This window comes from Pelecanus crispus, chromosome 8 (genome assembly GCF_030463565.1).
Source record: "Pelecanus crispus isolate bPelCri1 chromosome 8, bPelCri1.pri, whole genome shotgun sequence".
Lineage (NCBI taxonomy): Eukaryota > Metazoa > Chordata > Aves > Pelecaniformes > Pelecanidae > Pelecanus > Pelecanus crispus.
In genome coordinates, this window is record NC_134650.1 from 27,175,182 (window position 1) to 27,198,089 (window position 22,908).

The 22,908-nt window shown below is 41.0% G+C and overlaps 1 protein-coding gene across 1 annotated transcript in view; it reads right to left on the minus strand.

Annotated features, from left to right (window-relative positions):
- Positions 1-22,908, minus strand: part of NUP93 (nucleoporin 93) — a 77,659-nt gene that overhangs the window by 22,371 nt on the left and 32,380 nt on the right. Inside the window, exons 3-5 of the mRNA XM_075715218.1 lie at positions 10,369-10,431; positions 7,911-8,039; positions 1,029-1,103 (exon numbers count right to left, since the gene is read on the minus strand). Coding sequence (XP_075571333.1) covers positions 1,029-1,103; positions 7,911-8,039; positions 10,369-10,431 — 267 coding nt within the window. The remainder of the gene's footprint in view (positions 1-1,028; positions 1,104-7,910; positions 8,040-10,368; positions 10,432-22,908) is intronic.

Consider the following 22,908-nt stretch of genomic DNA (forward strand, 5'->3'; position numbering starts at 1 on the left):
TGACTCTGCAGCTACCCCTGGTACTAGCACTGCTAGGGAGGTTGAGGTTTCCATATCCACAAAACATCAGGGAACAACGCTGTCAGCCTCAAAGTATGGATATAATTATGCCACAAGGAAGATCCTTAATACAAGAATATTACAGTAGACATTAACGTACGTTAACAACCACTAAATCAAATATACACTTTATCAGCACAACCACGCACCTTACTTTGCAATTCATTTCTTCACAGTTACCATAACTGAATGCAGACATAGAAAAACAGATGCACACGCTGCTGTCTGGCTCAGCAAAGACTCAGCCAATGCACACAATCACAGTAATTGTGTGCAAATTAGGCAACGCTTTGTCTATATAGTTTTACATATTCCATTTTGAAAAATCAAGTCTTTCTCATTTTGTTTCCAACAGTGCTGGTAAACAGATCATCTCAAACAACAAAAGTAACAAATTTGTTATGTAAAGATTTACCAGTTTTCCCTGAAAATTTTCAGAGGGAGTCTAATGGCACCAGACATATTAATTCATAGCTGATGCATGAAAGCTTATCATAAGTGATGCCATTAAAATGGCATATAATTTGACAAACATCAGGATTAAGACTTCAGCATGTTTTTTCCTACATGCACACATCAGAAATGTGATCTTCCACATGTGAGAATAAAAGGAATGTAAAGTCTTCATTTGCGTACTATTACACATTGACATGAATTCTAAAAAAGATTTTTTTCTGAAAGGTTACAACAGTTTCAATTTACTATACAAGCATAAATAACTTCTACAGTCACACATGGTGTTCAGGATCTCCTTTTGACAAAAAAAATCCTGTAGCAGACAGATGAGTACACTTCTAAAAAAGTCAGGCTAAATTTCTGTATTTTCCAATTGCATTTTAACCACAGGCAGATGTTTTCATGTTTTATCTGCCATATCTTCTAACACACTACACTCACAGATCTTTAATTTCCCCACCTCTCTCTCTGTAGAAAACAATGTTTGACTATGTTTTTTCATTTCCACTCACCTGCCGAGCATACGCCATCTCCACATTGTCCAACGAGCTGCGACCTGGAGGGCCCAACTCACCAACGTAGCTAGGCTGTTTAATGAGAAGCATATAAGAAGGTATAAGGTATAAAATTACTGCAATGCATTTAACCAATTACTCCTAAAGAACAACAGCAAAACCATTTTCCTGACAGAACTAAAAACAGTAGGGTTTTGAACTATCTACAAAGTAAAATGAATAGTCTTACTGCAATACCCTATTATCTTCCCAATATAGCTTAAACTTTCTGAAGTGACAGAAATTCTCCTTATTCAGTGCACAAACCATTAGCTCTCTAGAATTAGAACATCAACATCTCTCAACAGCATCTTATAATTTTAATTCTTTCCTTTTGTTTATTGAAAGGTTGCTTATTGTCACATTAGTATCTCTGTGAAGCATCTAGTCTGAATCTCCACCAGAGCAAGGACACACAAGGACACACACAAGAATTCAATGGACCAGCTCAATGGATCCAGTCGAGCAAGGCTGACACTCCAGTTCTGTCATAGTGCCATGACATGGACACAAAATGTGACTGTAGCATTCAATTATCTGCCAAAAAGTGGCCCATTGCTGGTCAGTTGTAGGAGGAAGGATGATGCTGGCAATATACTGACCTGAAAAAGATCATCTTCCTACCTACAGAGACTATGTCAAGATTGAAAAATTTTTGTGCAGAGGAACAGCAGATGGAGTTATGGCATGGAAAATTTGTACTCTTTTATAAAACTTAAAATATAATACTGACATAATATTCTAATGCTGCATAAAGCTATCCTTGTAAAGCATTCACTACAAATCACAGGTATGTTTTCAGTATAGCCACTACTCAACATGGATGTTCACCATTCGGGGGGAAAGAATACTCCTAATTAAGTATGTAATACTCTGTTTCCTGCTTCCTAAAAATGTAATTCTTCATTTCAGCATTGGCAGTGGAAGTCTTCAGTTTGAAAAATAAAGTGCAATCATTTTAAAGACAGATCCCTTTGAGGTAAGCAGTCCTTTAATATCAGCTGCTTCATAAGCAGTGCCACAGCCATGATGCTCTGAAGATAAAAGCAAGACCAGCTCAGTATAGAAGCATAATATTTATTGTGAAGCCAACTGACATAGTTGGAGCAAGTAAAGACGAACAGACAAGCCTGAAGAAAAGCAAGCACATTTTCAGGTCTGAAACTGAAGCAACAGCCTTTGAATTTCAGACTTTGAACCCAAAAGCTCATTTGGCTCTCCCAGGTCTAGTCGGTCTGGTAACAGATGTCACCTCTCTGCACAAACCTTGCTGAGCTTACACCAGGTGTCTAGCTTAGGTAGTTATGAGGATTTAAGATGGTTGTTCACTTCCACCAGGAAAGAGGATGCAAAGCACATAAGCTACATATTGAAAGCAGCTGTAAAGCAAACACTGAGAAGGGGTCTTGCTGTGCCTTGGTTTGTTACCGTATAACTCAAGTCCATCTATACTCCTCTAAACTGATATCAGTAACTTTTTCTGAGAAAGAGCAGGTATATCTGCAGAGTTTTAAAGTTTTTACTATCAAAGTCTGTTACGGCTAGTTGCACCTCCTCATCAGCTGTTATACTGCACCTTAGCAATACTGTCAAATAGCTTTACTTTTTCTTACATCGGTTACCTAGAATGTCAGTACTTTCTTGCACAGATAGGATCACCTTCAAGTATTGCTTAAGGACATGTTCTAGTCTTTCCAGGAAGAGTTCAGTTAAACGTGACTGACTTGCTGCCTGTACAAACAGACAACAAAGCCCAGATGCAATGGAAAAAAATCATTGTTTTCACTTTCAGTGTATCAGCTTTAGACTTCAGCTTTGCTGACACCTGTCAGGCCACAGCATGAAGGACCAACCTTCCTGCCATGACCCAGCTTGCGTGAATTTCAGGAAAAGATCCAAGAAATGGGTAGCTTTTCTCCAGATGGTATCATCATTCAGTTTCTTGTTTCAAATGAGGATGAAATGCTGACAGCGCCTTCAAAAGAATCTCACTTTTTTGGGAACTGTATCCCAACTTTGAAATGAACTAATACAAACATATGAACTTCCAGACATGTTACTAATCAGTCTATGCACTGAACAGTGTTTCAGTCATTCCCACATGCTTATACTTTTAATTTGGTATCAGTTTAATCCAGGTTATCCTCTAAGGTGTAGGACCTCCCTTACACGCATGAGCATATGTTCTTGCAAAGACGATGGCTATCCACTGTTCTAGTTCAGGACTTTTGATGAGGAAAATTTTTGCAATTGTAAGTTTAAAGACCAATAAAGTGACAAAATTGCAATGGCCAAGAAACTGTTCTGAGTTAGCTAGGAATTTATACGTGAAGATAAGGGCACTGACCCCTATTGAGAAACTGTAAGAACTTTGTGATATTTGTGATTACTGCTTTCTGCGTAGCATAGAACAGTTGATTACAGAATAAAAAAAAAAATCATTTGTGTTTGTCCCTGATATAGTGAAATATAAATGAATGATGGTATCAAAGATGAACCTGGACAATCCTTTAAAATTGCTGGAATTGTTTTATCACTGCATTAATTTCTCAGTAATAGTGCAATTTAAATTATGTCCAACCTGGTTACAAAATCAGGCAGATGTGTTTAGACCTTAGGCAGTATAAAAATGTCTTGCCAAAAGCCCAAAAGAAATCCTACTTTTTCTTTTTGCAGCTGAACTTACACTAAAAATACTCTTCACAGTCACTCCTAATGGATACTGATATTCAGAAGCATTTTCATTTTTCTTTCAGTGCCAAATCATCTGACACAAATTCCTTTAAACCCACCTAAAAAGCGACAAATTCTTTGTTCTAAAGAACAAAGAAGCTGTTAAAGCAGGTTTCCTGGGAAACAGACATGATGGCAGAAATAGCGCTTTGCAGCCTTCCCCTACGCTGTACCAGATAAATTGCAGAGTTATTTAAAGTAACGCTAAATTATGGACGTTGTCATTAATTACTGATGAGGTTTCATCTTCTAAAGCAAGTGAAGAAGGGTACATTGTGACTTAGTGTCACTTTTCAACCAGTGCCCAAACACCAGAAATATAAAGACTGGGGCTTTGTTTTGTGAATCTGGTTCCTTTTTCTCCTGCTGCTGCTTTGCAGCACCAAAGAGCATCCACGTGGCTGCCACTCCAGAGAGTGGTGTATGACTGACAGGTTAAACCCACAGGTAAGGATCTGAATTCAAAAGTGCATGCCTGAAACTAAGAAATAACTGCTCTGGGGTTTGCTTTTTTCCCTTTCCTTTCTCCAATTTTAATTTTACCCTCATCATCATGTTTTGAGGATCACTTATTAAGAATTTGTCACAGCTGAGAACTGCCACATTGAAATTACATTCTTTAAATGCTCACTACTGACTTGGCACTTCAGCAAGGAAAAAATTCAGGAACTGCAGAATTTGTCTTGCTTTTCTGTCTTATGCCAAGAGCCATAGAAGCAAGCTTATTTCTTATTTTCCCCATCTCACACTTGCATTCTGGCTTCATCTTTGAATTATTAAACTTAAAAAAAGCACTAGCTCACTGAACTCTCTCATGGCTGTGCTAAAAGGAAATTTCAAAAGGAAAACTAAAGCAATGAGTCAGCATGGGGAAGGCCGTTTCCACTCCTCACCCAGAACTGCAGAAATGGAGAGCTGTGCAGGCAATCCTTCTGTAGCTGGTAACCAGCATTTGAAAAGTCATCCCCTAGAAGCTAAGGGGGCGTATTTGGGGAAGGGGCAGGATATTCTTTGGTGGCAAGTCAGAAGTGATCAAGTTTTCAAGCAAGGAAAAGATTATGAAAGATGTGTTGAAAACAGCGGCTGCTAGGTGCATGTGAGAAAAATCATCTTTCAGGTTCTTAATTGGAGCAGCAAGAGGAAAAACAGAAAGTGGATAATGCAAAAAGGACTGCAGAAGTGCAAATGCACACACACATCTTTCTGCATCTCTAGTCTGATATTGCTTAAACAGCTTGTGCTGTTTTTATCAACCACATTTGCTTCTCCCTGCCCTGAATTTAGGTCTTTCCAAAACATTCTTCAGAACTGTAATATTTATTCTGAATATTGTCCATTTGTGAAAGCTGCAGCTATACTGCACTGCCGTCACGTTTTTATCTTTAAATTCCTTTAGCCTAACGATGCTGCTTTTCAAAGGAGTCCTCCTTCATTTGTACTCAGCCGAGCATTCAGCTTCACTTGCACACCAAACTGTGTGCATATAAAGATGCATTATTCATCACCCTCATATGCATATGCACATTCCTCAGCAGAAGTCTGGGCAGACATTTTGTCAGCACTCCAAATGGCTTGGCCAGTAGATGCGGTGAATAACTAGGCAGGAGACTGAGCTGGAGAAACACCATCAAAATACATTGCAGTGCAGCAGGGGAGCGGAAAGCATCTTGCAGTCCTTGGGATTTAAGGGATATGAAGACATGATACAGAAGGGAAGAACAAACTGAGAGCAACAGCGCGTCTCTGTCACTGCGGGAGAGGGCTGCTTGACAGCAGCAGTGGAAGAGCTTGGGGTGGGGGTGGAAGAAAGAAAAACCTGGAATAAGAGGACAGAAGAAATGCCTTGGCACCTAGTGGAACAAGACTCGGAACAAACACCTTGAGAGCATAAGTCTTTGAAAACAAAACTCTGGCTTTCCTCCCTTTTCCCCAAGCAGCACATTTTTTTATTAGCTCTGTTTTTCCCTTATGGGAAGGAGGCCAGGCTGGAGGACAAGGGGGAGAAGAAAACCCTAATGGCAAGTCCTGCACTAGCTTCTTTGAATCATGAGCTTTGCCTGTTAATTGGTCTTATTTCCATGAATAACGTGTTGGTATTTCACTCTGCCCAAATTAGCTTGCCCAAAGCTTGAGAATTGGCTCACAGGCAGACTGGCCCCCTGCTGCGTTTGGATCTGTGCCTTTTCAGCTGATTCTCCATCTCCAGAGGATATCAATTAAACCTCTACTATATTCTACAGGCCGTGTCTGTTTGTGTCACACACACACAAAAAACTTATTTGACTGGAACAAGTCTTTAGAAGAACAACCTGCTGTGGGGAGGTTAGATAACAGGCTTTTAACACAGTAGATGCACTTCAAACCTCTCAGACCTTTGACTTCTTGAGGCTAAAACTAGAATATATCAAGGATTTTAAATGCTCTTGAAATGGCATACTGATACTATGAGTGCTTTGAAACAGAGAGTGGAGTATTACTGAGTGAAAAACATTAGAGGGTTCCCCCCCGCCCCAATTTGAAGCTTGGCATCTCAATTGCCATGGACTGGGGGTAGCATCCATTTGACACCAAAGAATCAGAAAAGGGGTTTTACCTTTTCAGAGTAGGTTATTAAATTGCATCTCCTAGCAGTCAGTATCCACACTTCGAAAGGAAAACCCCGCACCAGTAACTCACACACAAATCAAAGATGTTAGAAACTATCAGAATAGCTGCCAAGTCTTCAGACTCGCATCCTAAAATAATGGGATAGCTGTTCCTAGTTTTAAATTAATTCAGCCTGCATTATTTAGCGTTTCTAATATTGGAAAGCTGGACAACCTTCTGAGAAGTCACAGTAAAACATCAGTTATATACTTTCTGGGGAAGATAGCTTCTATAAAAAGATATATGCTAACTGGGATTAACCTATATTTAAAAGAACAGTAATCAGAAAGGGACATTTCATTAACAACTTTAATTATTTCCAAATCCCTATACAGGTCATACCCCATTAACACCAAGGGCTTTTTTATTTTAATGCACTTTGCAGCTGTATAAGTCACTCCAAAGAACAAGAATTTATTTAAAAAAAGAAAACAAACCCCCCAAAATGGGCAGGGGGGTGAAGAACATGGCTATAAAAACCTGTGCCTGTTTTCCGGCCTGAAAGCACAGCAACTTGCATTCCCCCACCCCCTCTCCTCACCTCTCCTCTCAAGGTTACAGTTTTCATGGAGCATCGTGCAGGGGTTGTGATGTAACTTTGCGCTCCAGGGATCTCAGCCGATGCCTGATGCCTCTAGCTCAGAGGGGTGGAGTTCCTACAACTCTGCACTTAACTGTGCTTTCTCTACACATGTATCTGGAGCATTTTCTTTAAAAGAATACACTGTAAAGTTTTAAATTGTAACATAAGATAAGGAATGTTTTAAGTTGCTAGTCAATACCTTTCCATGTTAAACACAGGGTCTGTCTTGCACAAAGGATTTAGTCACTTGAATTGCTGAACACTAGAGGTCTTAGAGGCACAGAATTTGAATCTGCATTCCATGAGAGAGCAAGGTAAAAAGGAAAGCATATTCCCTCATTTTGTTGTTGCATATTCATCTGGTGTTACCAAGAAATCTGAAAGACTTCGTCAGCCTAAGAAAAGCCATAAATCCTGGCTAGGACACAGTGATAAGGGACAGAGATGCACTAAGACCTATGTGTGAGCATCATTACACCTGAGAAACTACTTGGTCTCATTAGCGTTGCAAAGGTTTCCTGCAGGTGAAGTTCACCCCAATGTGTTTTCTGTCCCCTGGGTGTATTGATGTAATATGCATTAGTGTGACTTTAAATTTCCGGCTTGCACATATGTTGCTTAAAACATAGCTTCAGCAATAGGAGCTCCACTGCCTGTAGTCATCGGTCAATAAAAACAATCATATAAGGTTTGATACTTTGCTAGACAATGCATTCTGCTAGTCACAGCCGTTCTGGAATTAACTAGAGATTTGATGTTTCTCATTTTCACACAGTTGTAGCTACAGAATAATCCAGAGGTGGTTTCAGCAGTGCTGGAGTGCCAGCTGCGTACATGCCATGTGTGACTATGCACAGTGTTTAGAAAGACAGAGTTACCTCATTTTCCTGGGTGAAATCAAGAGCATCTTCCCCTGATGCAAGCAGAGTATGCAGAATCCTTTGTTTCACCTGTTCCCATTCAACCAGCATTGATTCTCGGTGATACTCCTCAGCCATAGCAAATGTCTGTTGGTGAAGAAGAACAAGAGCTAAGGAACATACAGAAACACCAAACAGCCTAGCTCTACTATTAATAGATCAACTAAAAAATGAAACAGAAAATAGCAACTAGATAAATCAACCAGGTCAGCCCTCAAGACCTAATGATGTGCTGCGTATTATTTTAACAGGCTGCCTGTTCAGGTACGAGGGGATTCAGAAAGTAGGGGTGTGTGTGTAATTAAGACAACTCTCACATACCCAAGCTGGTAAAACAGGGAATCTGTGTCTCTTCCATGGTGCTGCAATACACACAAAACTTGACAGGCTGGAAATCAATAGGCTTCGTTCTTTAATTCAGCAGCATGGACACAATATCCAAGTAATCACTGATCTGTGTAGTTTGTTGAGACTAACTTCTCTAATGGCAACCACCTTTTCACCTCCCTAGGGGCTATAAAGGTTTGACTCACTGCATTCCTAACAGAGACGTGTGTTTATTGCCCATATTTAATTTTCAGGTCTTTACCAGTACGTTTTTCTTTTAAATATGAAATAGGATAAAAATGAAAGTATTAAAGAAAATTAATCAGTGCCAAAGAATCAGAACATCTCTCTCATCAGGAACGTTAACTCAGGGAGGCACGCAGGAAAATCACATCCCAAGAAGAAACATCCTTTTACCTTTAAGATGGCTGATGTGCTACATTGCCTTCAGATCCAGCTGGGGAACTCATGGAAACAAACAGCTTTTCCCTCAATATTCCTTATTTTAGCAATAGCATTAGGATAGGGAAGATGCTTCACTACCTTTCTTGTTATTGTTGGGGTGACGCTAACCAGCAGCCTTGAATATACCGGGACAGGAAATAAGAGTATTTGCACTAATTCTAAACAGAGAATAAGCTATATTGGACCTTCCACTTCTTTCTCTATCCCAACCTTCTCTGTCTTTCACGTAGCTTCGTGCTGCAGTGTACATAACTGTCTTGGTTGGCTGAATAAGTTTTTCATCTCATTACAGCCCACTGTTAGGATATTGTCAATTAAGGGGCAAAACATTCCCCAGTATAAATGAATTGATAAGAGGCAGTGACATTTGGCAAACATTTAATTATGGTGCATGCATGCAACTTGAGCATAAGATTTGTGTTTATTATATAAATTCACTTTATACTTTCATGGTAGAATATAGGTCTTATCCTTACCTTGACGATAATAATTTTGACAGGGTTTTAAATATGCTTCAATAATTACAGCATAATTATATGTAATTAAAATAATTTAATAATGCTTAAGTACTATTTCTTATCATTTGAAGGAAACACAGGCTCAGTTCTAAACCTGATGCCCCAAGAAAACACAGAGGGAAAGAATCATAACATAAGCACCAGGAAGCATGCAATGACATTTCCAAGCAGCAGTTTTAAGACAAACAACAGGAACCGTTCTTCCACACTGCATAATTCAATTGTGGAAATCATTGCCCCAGAACATGACAGATACCAAAAGCATAAATACAGAAACAGGATCAGATGAATTTCACATCAGAAAACAACTTTCAGCTCAGAAAAATCTTCAAAACAACCACTTGCTTGGAGGTGAAGAGACAGGAGGTGAACAGGGGATGGCTAATTACCTTTTTTTCTTACAGACTGTCTAAGTACTGGTCCCTTTCTAGGGAAAACTGGACTTGGCAAACCTTAAGCCTAAGTGACAACTCTTATTTTCTTATTGTAGCATTTTCCTTTGTACTGCTTCAAAAAAAAACCTTTTTTTTTCTTCCCCTTATATGAGAGATTTCCTTTGGACAATGTGATGCAGCATGGCGTTATGGTCTCCTACAGACACAAGAATTAAACCTTGCAGCACTTCTGCTGCACAGGCCTAAGTGTGAGTGGTAGGTACTTCAACAACTCCTGTAACCTGGAGAAACAGCTACAATAAACACATTGAGTGTCATCACTGTATGGGAAGTCAGTGCACAAGGCATTTCTTGGAGCAAAAAAAAGGAAATAAACCCCATGTCCTAGGCATTATCACCTCTAGAAAAGGCAGCATCCGTGCTGAGAGGGTTGGAGCAAGCGTGCTGTGCCTTACGAACAACAGCTTCTCTGTTCAGATTTAACAACTGTGAGCCTCCTGACCCTACAAAGTTACTACAGTTGAAATACAACTGACAAGTATTTCTTCTGGAAATTCTATGCAAGTATTTCCTAATGTCTAATTTTTCTATATTCTCAACACAGTCCTCTCAAATTCCACTAGTTTATTAAATATCTGATTTAATAATTCCTTAGGGACCCACCCCCCCCATGCCTTTTTTTTTTTAAGATGGTGCTTGCTTCCAACTTACCCTCTTCCTAGACTCTTCAATAGCTGATAGCAATGCATTATCTTTTTCATTCTTCAGGAATCCCTGCAGAAAAGGAGAAACAGAGCTTCAGTCAAAAAGTCAGCCTTGCACTAACATCAGATACAGATTGTAGTACTCAGCTTTTTCAACTCTGAGAAGTGCTTGGAGCTCTCCCCCCAATCCACTCCTGAGAAGTTTAAAGGTCACTTTACTTCACCAGAGGTACAGCAAGATGCTCATACAGAGCAGTGTGAAAATGAAAATGCATTAATCCCCTGTTTTAATATGCATTAAATCCTAGTGAAATGTCCTGCTTCTGTTCTCTTTTATCTCTGTGTCCCAGCAACTGCTTCCTCTTGCTCTCCATTTGAGGGAGCTAGGATGAAAGCTGGTAGGAGCGATAAGCCAAGATAAGATTGTTGGACTCGAGTATGTTGGGGAAAGAAAAAAAAAAAAGGTTTTGACTTGGCAGCTTTAGGCAGGAGTGGAGCTCTTGGAGGCCTGATAGGAGCTGTGAAAAGGAGCCTTAAAAATAGTCAGCTGAAGAAGGATAGAAATAACTAAACAGTTGGAAAGGATACAGGAAAAAGTTTACCGCACAGCCTCTCTCCATGCATACAGCTGGAGTGGATAAAAAATAGTATGTAAGAATTATATTTTTAATTTTCAGCATATCAGTAAATCTCACATAGGTCAGGTGTGCATGAACAGAATGATTTAGATGAGCTGTTAGCTCCTTATCCCAAAGGTTACTTTCATGACCCATACTAGGAAACATGATATTTTGAATTTTAAATAAACAGCCATGGGGTAAACTGCAGTAACACACACAGATAACAAACAGGAAACATTTATTACACCCTAACTTGAATATCTTTATTTTGCATTTTCACTGTTACATCACCAATTAAACAAACCAAGTTAATTTGTACTCCTAGACTTCAACTTAATCATTATTCAAATAATAAAAAAGGAAAAGCCTTTGTCTCCCTCTGAAGTAATCAACTAGAACATTATCAACTCCATTAAGTGCTAATATCTTAAGAATCTGTATGCTCACCCCACAGCTCTAAAATTAAGAGCTGCTAACAAACCTAGGGAGTGGGAATTCAATGTACCATGCTTTATGCTTTTACAGTGAAGATGCACAATTGCAGCAGCATCTGACTGAACTTGTCAGGAATCAGACTTTCATGCCCTTCATTCCCCACATCTTCCTGCAAATAAATGGTTCCTGCCCCAACAATCTGACAATATCGGTATTGATCCATACAACCTAGGCAGAGCTCAGGATCTTCAGAGGAGCACAGATCCTGCGGCACAACAGAAACTTGTTGTCATAGGGATTTGGACCTTTGGGAAAATATTTACGGTAGGTCTTAGAAACAGTCCTGCAGCAGTACTACACGCAACCACAGGTATCACAGATTGGTACTTAGCTCTGGGAGGTGAGCAGGAGTTGAAATCTCCCCAAACTGAAGAAATCTAGCAGGAAACTCTGCCGCATAGGTGTGCTGTCTGCCTTCCTGCTACCCAGCACCAGTATGTGAAATAAAGGGCATTGCACCCTTTACTTCTGAAATATGTAAAACAAGCATTTGAGGTATGGGACAGCCTGTGACCCCCTTCAGCTGGAAATAGGAATGTGACCCCTTTCTGTATTCCAGATAGAGAACGAACGGCCATCCTCCGAGACAGACGTGCAACGCAGTCCCCCCAGAAACAGCCCTTGAATTACATATGGAAGATAGCAGCAACTTCTACACAGCCTATTCTTCATTTCAACGTCCGCCATGTCCCGTTTTATTTTCAGACAATACCCACAGAGAAAGCACAGTTACAATCTGAAAAAGGGAAGCTAAATCCAGATCCTTGCACATGTCTGGGGACCAATTATTACAGCAGCTGTCACCAAGGCAAAGGCTGCTGCAGTCACCTAACTGGGCCAAGGCCTGATTTCAGTTCTGTGCAGGAGAGGTGGGGAGGGATGGAGACATAGCTTTGTAAGGTTTGTCCATGCCTATATGGGTGGAAGGACTTTGGGAGGGCAACAAGTTGGGTTGGGTTTTTTTTTTTTGTTGTTTGTTTATTTGGGGGGGGGGGGGGGGGGGTTGGTGTGTTTGGTTTTGGTGGTTTTTTTGTTTGTTTGTTTTTTAAATTTCCCCGCCTCCAACCTAAATTGCAGAAAAATTACCTGGAGTTATAACAAGCAGTGCTTCTAGACCAGCAAAGTGCACACCAACATGTGAACAGAAGACACAGCCACATTTCTGATGGCAGGGATCTGATGCTGCAGAGAACACTGTGTGTTTGCCGTATCCTAACAACGCAACTAATTTTACAGGCAAAAAAAAGCCCACCATCTCTAAGACACAGACCTACATCTATCTGGATGTGACAGAAGATGCTGAGCACACCCAGCCAGGCACCACAGCTTGTAGAGGTCCTGGATGCCCTGGCTCTCTGCTTCCTCTGTGAGAACTGGGCTCCTGAAAGTCCAGAGAGATACAAGTCCTACCTCACTGCCCTCGGTCCTCCTCTCTCTCCGTGGAGGGATGTGTGCCCTGAGCTGAGCAGGTATCTGCCTAAAAAGGTACACGGCAATGATGGTAATCAGCAGAATAATTTAAGATGTGCTTGAACTTCCCTTGATGTCAGTAAATCTAGGCTGAGTATCTTTCTTAATGAAACCTCCCAGCTCCCAGAGAGTTCACTAGGTCCGTTTAAGGGATTACGTTACACCAAATGCCAATTAGGGGATGATAATTATCTTTTTCAATCTCAAAACCTACTACTTTAGCAACTGAAAATCCTCACACATTCCAAATAATATCTGTAATGCCTCACTGAGGAGAAGTACATTTTAAAAAGGTTGCCCTATGCTTTGTGCTAAACATTATGACTGTAGCATGACAATTGCTGCTTCAGTTAATTACAGGCTAATTGTTAAACCTCAGAAGAGGGAGTTTCAGTAGCTGATGCTGGGGCTCCTGCTACTGCTCACAAGACTGCTTCTGCTTAGGCCAAACAGAGCTCCCAGCGTTGTCACTCTTAGGCTTTGGTGGCCAAAATTTCCCACGTTTAGAAAGTGAGGAGTGTCCAGGTGCTGTAACAGTATTTATTCCGTGGGTTTATTTCATTGCCACCTAGTGGCACACTATGCTTTGGTCACTGGACATTTAGATTTCCCTGATGCATATAAAAGCACACAACTGTCCATCTGCTATAAGAAAAAGCATAGCTCTCTGGAACAAGGGTGGTCAGAAAGATTGGAGAGATGTGCTTTATGTTAGAGAATTTTGGTCTTCAAAAATACTAGGCCACATTTACAGCTTTAAGGGTTCACATATCTCTTAAGTCTGGACCTTGAACAGTGCTGGTTGTGCTCAACAAGTTACATCTGCCCTAAAAAACTTTCTGCAATCCCAGAGGCAAGGTTTGACTTTGCCACGAATGCTTGCAGACTGTACCAAGGATACAGAGCTATGGCGTTCAGCATGCACAGGGAGTACACGACCCATATTGCAGGAGCTGCCTTCTCAAGGGAGATGCTACTGATTGTACAATGAGCAACGAGACACTGCTTCATATTCAGTATCCAAAGACAGAAGCAGGAGGAGAACAGAGATATTGTTAGGAGACAAAGGGCTATTTCACAGTGGCAGATTGCAAAGATAGGAATAGCTAACACGACCATCACTAAAACCTCAGAGGTGAAATCCTCACCTTGCAGCACTCTGTGCACAAGCTCTGCCATTGCAGGGATCCCAACATAGCCTGGATTTTGCTTGAAAATGAAAATTTATCTTATTTCCCTGAGGCAGGTTTACACAAAAAGCTCACAGAGCCTTAATGCCACATCATGCTGTCCTGCTTTAGTGAGTACCATTTTAATTTTCCTCTGTTACTGTGGGACTCCCACACATTCTTCCTGTGTCTAGTTTGGAAGGGAAGCAGCAAAACTCTTCTGCATCACAGGTTCTCTGCAACACTCGCTGCTGAATGTTTCCTACACACGATTTGTACAATATCTGATGAGATGGTGTTTGCAAAACAGGGACACAGGCATAGAAATACACCCACTCTCCCACCTTCAGGTTCCCATTTTTGAGCTAGTCCCACTTATTCTTGCACATCTACTGGCTCTCAGCATTTTTCCCCAGCACATTCCAGTTCCTCTTGGATCTCTTACCCCTTGGATTCCAGTCTGATCTTCTCACATTCTTCCCTCTCTGCAGAAATCCAGCCCCACTCTGGCTTGCTCGAGGATGGTTTGTAAAAGTGGCCCCACCAGTGGAGGGGCAGGACCTGCGGGAGGCTGTGCCCTGTTCTTGCCGTGTTCCTTGCTCCACAGTTATTTCTCATCTCAGGCAACCGCTGCCTGACACAAGTTGATGTGATAGTAACCGGCACCTGCCTTGCTCCAGCCTGAATTCCAGCAAGAAAGTGTTCCAGTACCTAATTCATTATTGGTACGAAAGTGCATGCATGCACTGATGGTCTCCTTTTGACAGAAGATTGAAAATCTCTTCCATTTCCTGCAGTAAATGAGGTTAGTAAACTCTCTCCTGGCTGATAGAAGTCTCTTAATTACTTCCATCAGCCAGGCCATACTTTTAATACTTGATCTTAGCATTCAAGCTGTCAAGAGAAGGCTAATGTTGCCAAACAGAATACTGAGGCCTTGGATGTTGACAGCAATGCTTACTTTTTCACTGGCAGGAGAAGAAAGGAGAAAATGAAATGAACAATCTGGGGCCTTTTCAAGTCAATTGCTCTTTGATTAAAATATTTCCAAGTGCTGGATTTCCAGTAGATCCAGTGAATCCTGCAAAGTACCAGCAGGGATGATGATTATATGGTTAACAAAAATCACTCTTTGGCAATGGTTTGGGAACAGTAGCTCCAGATGAAGCACCTGATTTTATTATCTCTACTAGCAATTCTAAGAAATTATTTGCTAAATACAATCCTGGTGCAAATGTGCACACATCTGAGCACACTCACGGGGTGGTGCACCCTGGCACAGTCCTCCTGGCCATGTTCTCTCTGGAAACAGAAAATGAAGCAAAACTACCTGGAACCCACTGCCACAAAACCAGACCACACTCTATATCAGCGGGTTTTTTTATCCAAACTACTGTTTATACTGACACAAGCATCAATGTTTGCTGTCTGGCTTTAAACAGATAGGCTGTTGAGCCCATAAGCAACAGTGTGGCCAACTAATGTATTCCTTAGGATGGGGACATGCCACTGTAGCACAGGCAATATTCTCCTCTGTTCAGACTCTTCTTTTGCATGTATTACACCAGCGTCTCTTGGAAGCTTCTGTAGGTCTCCTAAGGTTTGTTTTGCAGAAAGCATCAGCTTTTGCTAAAAGCACACAGATAAGCAGCTTCACTATATACCTTGGCCTGTGCAATACAGTGTCCTTCAAAGCAGCGAGGCAGCTGCCCAGAGATCAGCTACCAAATGCAAAGAGCTAAGAACATTTGTGAAATTGGATTTGTCCTTGGAGGACTTCAGATGGCAAAACTGCTACAGGGCCAAAGCAGACTGAGGGTCCAAGTGCAGAGATCCTCAGAGAGGAAGAGAACCCAAGGAAAGTTGACTTACCGGTCAGCACCACTTCAGAGCTGCATGAGAGACAAGGAACAAATGATTGTACACAGATGCAAAGGTCCACTGAAAAGGAAGGTCTGACAAGGCTCACACAGCTGTATACAGTGTTCAGCTCAAGGATTTAGCAATACAAAATTTTCCTTGCCTAAGACAGCTGAGCTTGTCAAACTACAATATGCATTTCTCAAGTCCCTTACCACCGTGTTTAGAATGGGAAATCCTGCAACATTTTTCTAAAAAATTAATTCACCATTGACTAAACAGGAGAAAATGCAGGGAAAAACCAGAAGGGTTTACAGTTTGCTAAGACCCAAGAGCCAGTTGTTGCATCAGAGACTTTCAAAGCAACAGCCATGTTGAAGTTTAAGAGGGAAAAATATGCAGACTAATAGCTATAACACAAAACTGTGCTAATACAGCCAAACACTGGGCTTGGGGAACATTTGCTGCTCTGCTACCTGCCTTCACAGGGGTCTCGAACCACATCCCCCTCCATGCACTGTGACTATGCTCCATGCTTGTAGCCAATACTCATGTTCAATTCATTTGAAAGCCAACGTAGGAGAGCTCTTTCCCACCCTGCAAGCAGATAGCATTTCAATGGCTGTAAGTCATTAAAATATACAAACACTGGCATAATCTGTGCTCCACTGCGTGACTAGCAACAATTTTAAAGATTATTTCACTTCTTTTAAAGCAGCTTTCTGCTCCAGCAAAATCAAATTTTGCAGAGCTGCAATACTGTCTTCTTTCATGATAGAGGAGCAGCAACATAGACCTCACTCTGGCAGCAGCAAGAGCCGATGCACACCGTGCTAGAGCCTGTGTGCATTGGCAATGCGCACAACTCCCTGCGCACGCTCAGCGGGCGTCAGCACACACTGCAGAACAAAGAAGGGGCACCACCGTTTGCCTGCAAGCCTTCTTCGACAGGTTGCATGCACTGCGGAAGATGCACAGCAGCAACCTTCACTGGAGACAAGTTCTGAGGCGGGAACAGGGCTTCCTTGCCCCACCATCAGCATGTCATTGATGTAATGCTCAATTTTGAATACAGCCTTTAATCTGTGTTGCACAGCGAGCCTTAGGCAAGTATTTACAAAGTGCTCTCTGCCATAGGTTAGTGCCAGCAATGCAAAAATCTAGTACATTTTTTGTATTATTTTACTGTTTTAGACTGTTTGATCTGTGAAACCCATGCAGTTTTCACAGTAATCTTCAGACCGTATCCGGGAACATTGGATTTTGCTGTGTTGGATAAGTATCATTATTCCTTCTAGCTGTGGCAGGAAAAACTCAAACTGCCGAAAGAAGCAGTCCTCAGGAAATCACAGATCAGCTCCTAACAGAAGCAAGGGCAGATGGTACATGCTCTTTGACTCTTGCTGGGACTGCTTGGATCTGGCAAGTGAAGATTGGAAACGTGCTCCTTAGACATACAGGCTTCAAGGGAAGAAATACAAATAACTCTTGGCTCCTGTTTCAGCCAGGAGACCATCCATTAAGTGCAGAAGGCTAATATCAAACCATCAGTTAATATCAAAACATCCCCTAGCACTGAGAGGCACCATCATATCTCACACCCAACCGCAGTCCTCCAAAACGCATTTGCGGCATGTGGCCATCAAGGAGAGTGCAAGGTGTTTGCAGTGAATATAAGCAACATTCACCATGAAATATACAGGGAGCACAGCTTTATCACACTGGAAACATCTAGAAAAACACCACTGCTCAGATTTCTTGCTGGAATATTGTGCCAGGCACTCACACAGCAGCCTCAAAATTGAACACTCTGCTACGCGGCACGGCTTGTTCTGCGTATCAACAGAGATCATCACTGCTGGCACGAAACATGACTCCGCTCAATTTTAGTTTCTTCTAATTCAACATAGGATACTCAGCAAGTTCAGGCTTTCATACACTAGGAGATACCAATATTTCACTTTAAATTGTACTTACAAGTGGCTTAACTCTTAACATAACATGGAAATTCATTGCAGTGTTCCTATGCATTTTAAGATTTTACAAAACATGTCAGCAAAATTTGCATGATTTAACAAACCCAAGTGTAATGATTGAGTGAAGTAGGACCCTGTTCTAAAAAACCACCAAAATATATCAACCATCACAACATATGTAATTTATGTATTACTTATACAGTGTAGCTAATTATTAAAGTATTAGTAGTTATCCATACTATTTGTTGTGTCTTTCCCCATCAGAGCGAAACCAAAATAACTTCAATTACACAGATTAGTCTCTCATTCTTGCACTCTAAGAATCTTTGCCATGTCATGTTGGGCTTCACAGCGCATGGGAACGCTGTTAGAAGTCGTTTTAGTAGGCTTTTTTCAGTCACGAACACTTTAACAGCATAAAACTAAGATAATAGCTTTTTTTAATCTAAAATTTTACAGTGAAGTTGCTCAGAATCAGGTTCTCTTCCACATACAATTATCAGTCTCCACTGCACAGATCATTTTTGACAGCAATTGATAATGCAACACAAAAATAGTGTAAACAACAGTGCTACCTTCTCTAGTGAGCCTCTCTTCCTCCCCAAGCATATACTCATTTTCATTCTCCCTACGATGCAACTGGGAGCTGTTCAGCAAGAATCTCAGGTCCTACCTAGCTACAAAGCGCCAAGGAGATTTGTGCAATAACAAAATAGAAAGTCTTGAATAATCCTGACCTGCTTAGAGGTCATGCAAAGAACAAAAGGAAGAAAAACAATTAAAAAAAAAATGAACTAGAGAAAGAAGGTGGACAGACTCTTGCTAGCCAGTTACAGCAGTAGGAAAGGTTACTCAAGAGCCACCAGAAGGAGCTTGTTCAGCTAACACTGGTAATCACACCTGGAAGCATCTCCACCAAGTGCTTCCATTTGTCTTAATAAAGAAACCAAAATATCACAAAGGCAAATAAATCCAATGTCACCTTGCTTGATATACAACTTCTTGAGCAAGGAGAGGTCTCTGCACAGATCAGGCCAGCAGGACCAACAGCAGGACCCATGGGAAGCCCATCTCCTTTGGCACAGACATTTCACCATCAGCAATGGCATAGGCACAGAGCGAACAAACCACACATTCTGAAATCCGAGCTCATTCATCAAGTTTCCAAATACACTGCTATCTGTTTTTCCTCAAGATTTTTAAATGCAGAGAGATGACCTTGGTGTGGGGCTTTGCTCAGCACCATGACGAGTGGCTACAGTCTCTCCCCTGCGCTATAAATGAACTTGTATTAGCATTCCGATTAAAAAATACAACCCTACAAAAATCATAAACGCATCAAGATATTCACAATCAAAGCAAAACTCATGGCTTTGGCTCTTTTTTTGAGTTTATTTTAAATAAATTACATTATGAGATAATTCCAATGGGCTTGAGATACATAATGCAACCCTGTATTAAAAATATTTATAGTGTGCAAACAAAGATAATATCTGATCATCCACTGGAATAAGCTATTATATCTGCGTCTCTGGTATCACGCTTTTTAAGGTAATACTGAGAAAACCCTACAGATTTAAATTATTTAAAATCTTCATTGTATAGCCATAACTGAGCCTGTAATGAAGACATCCTTGCATCAGGCAGGACACCCTCAAATCAAGCCATCGAAACTAATTTCACTGATGACGCCATTTTCTTATTTCTTTCGCTGCCATTTTAGCATTGTGGTTACTCCACATTTTCCTCGAGCAGTAGCTGTGCATTCTTCCCCCCCCCCCCCCCCCCCAAGAGGAAACCATGCTCAAATAACAGAGTGACAAATAAAACCTGTATGTTGAATTTCTGCCTGTGTCACATCTTTGCATGGCAGGGACGAAGCACACAGTTGCCATTGCAGACCACACCTCAATTTACGGTACTGAATGCTGGCAAGGAGTCTCCCGAGATGGTGCAAGCTGAGAAACGAGCCACTGGAAATCTGTCAGCACTGCACGAAAAATTGATAAAGCAGAGGAAAGAGGAGTGTCCAGCCCTGTTACAGGCAGATAGGCTCTCTCTGAATACCACAGAAAACACTAGCTAATAAGGGAGTAGTTTGAAGAGAAAAGAAAAAGGCATAAAGGAGGCATACTGACAAGCTTGCAGTGTCTGTCACTGGACTAATTGTACATTAGCATGAACATACAGACAGATAAAATAACCCACTTAACCTGGTGGCAGAAAATTAGTTTCTCTGGATATACTGTTCACATCCAAAAGCCAAACTACCATCCCTATCAGCTGATGAAGTATCTCCCAGCCTGAAATGACACGTTTCTTATACAACACCAGCAAGAAGGACAAAATGTTAAACAAACCTGCTAGTCATTAACACCCTGTCTCCTCTAACCCACTTCTGGAAATTTTAGTGCAATTCCTCAGTCTCCCCCCACCCCCGTAAGTGGTTTATCATTCTGTCTGGTTGGGAGCACGTAACCTTGCTGTTTGCAAGAAACAGGTGTTCTCAGGCTTTTTTGGAAAGAAAACACATTATTGGTATTTGCATGTCTTCCTTCACAATTTCAGACATATAAAAACAGTTAAATGCCTTCAACTGTACATAAAAAAAATAGTAATGATAAAAACTTGTTCTCTTTACCTCCTCTGGATGCAAGTAGCAAGCCTGGCAGCACTGAGCCTGACACTCTCCCTGTTCTCGGGCTGCCTCAAGCTGAAGGATTTCGGCTGCCATGCCCCCATCCCACAGCAGAAAGCTCATGTACCACCTTCTTGAACATTCCTCAGGAGCAGTAGTTATCTTTCTGCTTTGGGAGGGGGTGAGCACCAAGCAGGAATCTTCCACCTCCATCTATATTTCAGACACAAAGTGATGCATGCAGCAAACACTCACTGCCTCGAAGGGACAACGCCTGGTTCAGAGACATCAAAATTCTGTCAGCACTGTAAATGCAATAACCAAGTTAAACCAGGATGCAAATCCTAAACCCCAGCATAGGTGGCTTTCCTTAGTGCTGCACCTCCACAATGGGGTTTCCCATAACATTTCTATGGCAATTTGAAGTCTCCCAGAAAAACCTACAGAGAGAAAGAAAACCTTTCCAAAGTTAAATGGACTTTATTTTGCTGGTAGTGGCTAGCTAACGTTACAAAGCAAGAGCCAAGATTATGTGCATTTTAGCGTGAAGAATATAAGTTGGTTTTGTTTGCTTTGTGTGTTTTTTTCTTTTTTAATACACACTGGAATTTCAAGAAAATGAGCAAATTTTAAGTTCAGCCCTCTTAAATAACATGAGATGATTTGGCAAAATCATCCACCTGAGTTAGGAAAATAAGCCCAAATCAGCTAGCCCGTTCTTCCTAAATATCTGCAAATAAATCACAGCTACTTTGTTCACCTAATAGGTATTTTCAACATGGCAGCATGTCCCTTGGAATAAATATAAATATTTTACTGACAGTGAAAGCAAGCAATTTGGAGGAGTTCATATGTATCACGATACCTTTAAATCCTCAATTTAAACATGCCGTGGTCTTCAGAAATGGTGTTTCCCTACTACATTACTGATACATTTCACAAAGTTAATTATTTAAATTATCTATGAATTATTAATTACAGATCATTAAAATAAAAAGCAGAAGTCTCGAATATGCCTGTTACAATTATACAATTTATATTTTAAAATGTTAGACATTATAAAGCTCAGAATGGCAAGTATTAAAATTCTCTGCTGCAACAAATGATATGTGAACATATCATATATAAATACTTTCTCATTTTTCAGCTTATTTCTCCTATTGTGTAATAAACCTAAGGTTTAAACTTTCCAGACTTGGGGCATGAGACTGGTGTGCTGAGGATACACCAGAGACAAAAGGTTTCCATTTTTCTCCTCCGGTTGTACTCCACCCTTGCTAAGGAACTCTCTAGCAGAGCATGCCTTTATTTGCGTGTTGCATTAACAAGGCACACAAGCTCTCGGACTTTAATGTAAATGAAATGCCAACTCCAGATGCTGCCAACAGATCTCACGGAAAACCCTGCTCTAAGAGACCTACAGCTAATTATTAATTACGGTGGCTCAGTCATTTTTCCATACGTTAATTTATGGAGCTTAGTTGAACTCTGTCTCCCACCCACTTCAGACAAAGGAAAATAATTTGCCACACTGTACCAACTGCAAGGATAATTGAGCCGTCTCCTATACAGGGTCAGTGGAGGTGGCTTCCTCCATCTTTTTACACATGAAAACCACATATTTCATCGTCTTTTACTTGGTTTCTTGCTGAGCTGCTTTTGTGGCAAGACCCCACAGGTAATCTTGTTTAAAAGAGGCAACTTTTTGGCCATGCAATGCCACTGTTCCCACGTCTCCCCTTCTGAGCAGGTCAGACATTTCTCAGTTGACAATAGGAAGAGTACAGAAGATGGCATATAGGCACCTTAATATTTGGTGAGGAAGCCCCGAAGTAGGCAAGTCATTCTCTGCTGCAAGAGGCCAGGCACCGTCCCAGCACAGCACATTTCATTAGCCTGCTTCTCTCTCCATATAGAGAAACAGAGTTGAAAGGAAAGGAAAAAAAGCAACCCACCCTGTACTTTTGTCCCCATACCAAAGGCAGGCAGAGCTTCCAGTTTGCACGCAGCCTCCGAGTCCCTAGATCTGAGAGTATTAAATCAGCTGCCACCCACCCAGCTAGTCACGGCCACCACATTTATATAAATGTTAATTCCCTCACTGCTTCCCTTTACTATGATTTTACTGGCTTAACCCCTTTCATAAAGTAGCCTATTCACTTGAAAGAGAGGTGGGGTCTAGGCTGCAAACTCCAGTTGACTAAGCAAATATATTTCACCACCTCATTTAAGAAACTAACAAAAAAAGCAAATTTCCAAGTGTCTTCGTTTACTTTGGGAAAGTAGACATATTTTCCTATTTTATTTTCATCCTGCATT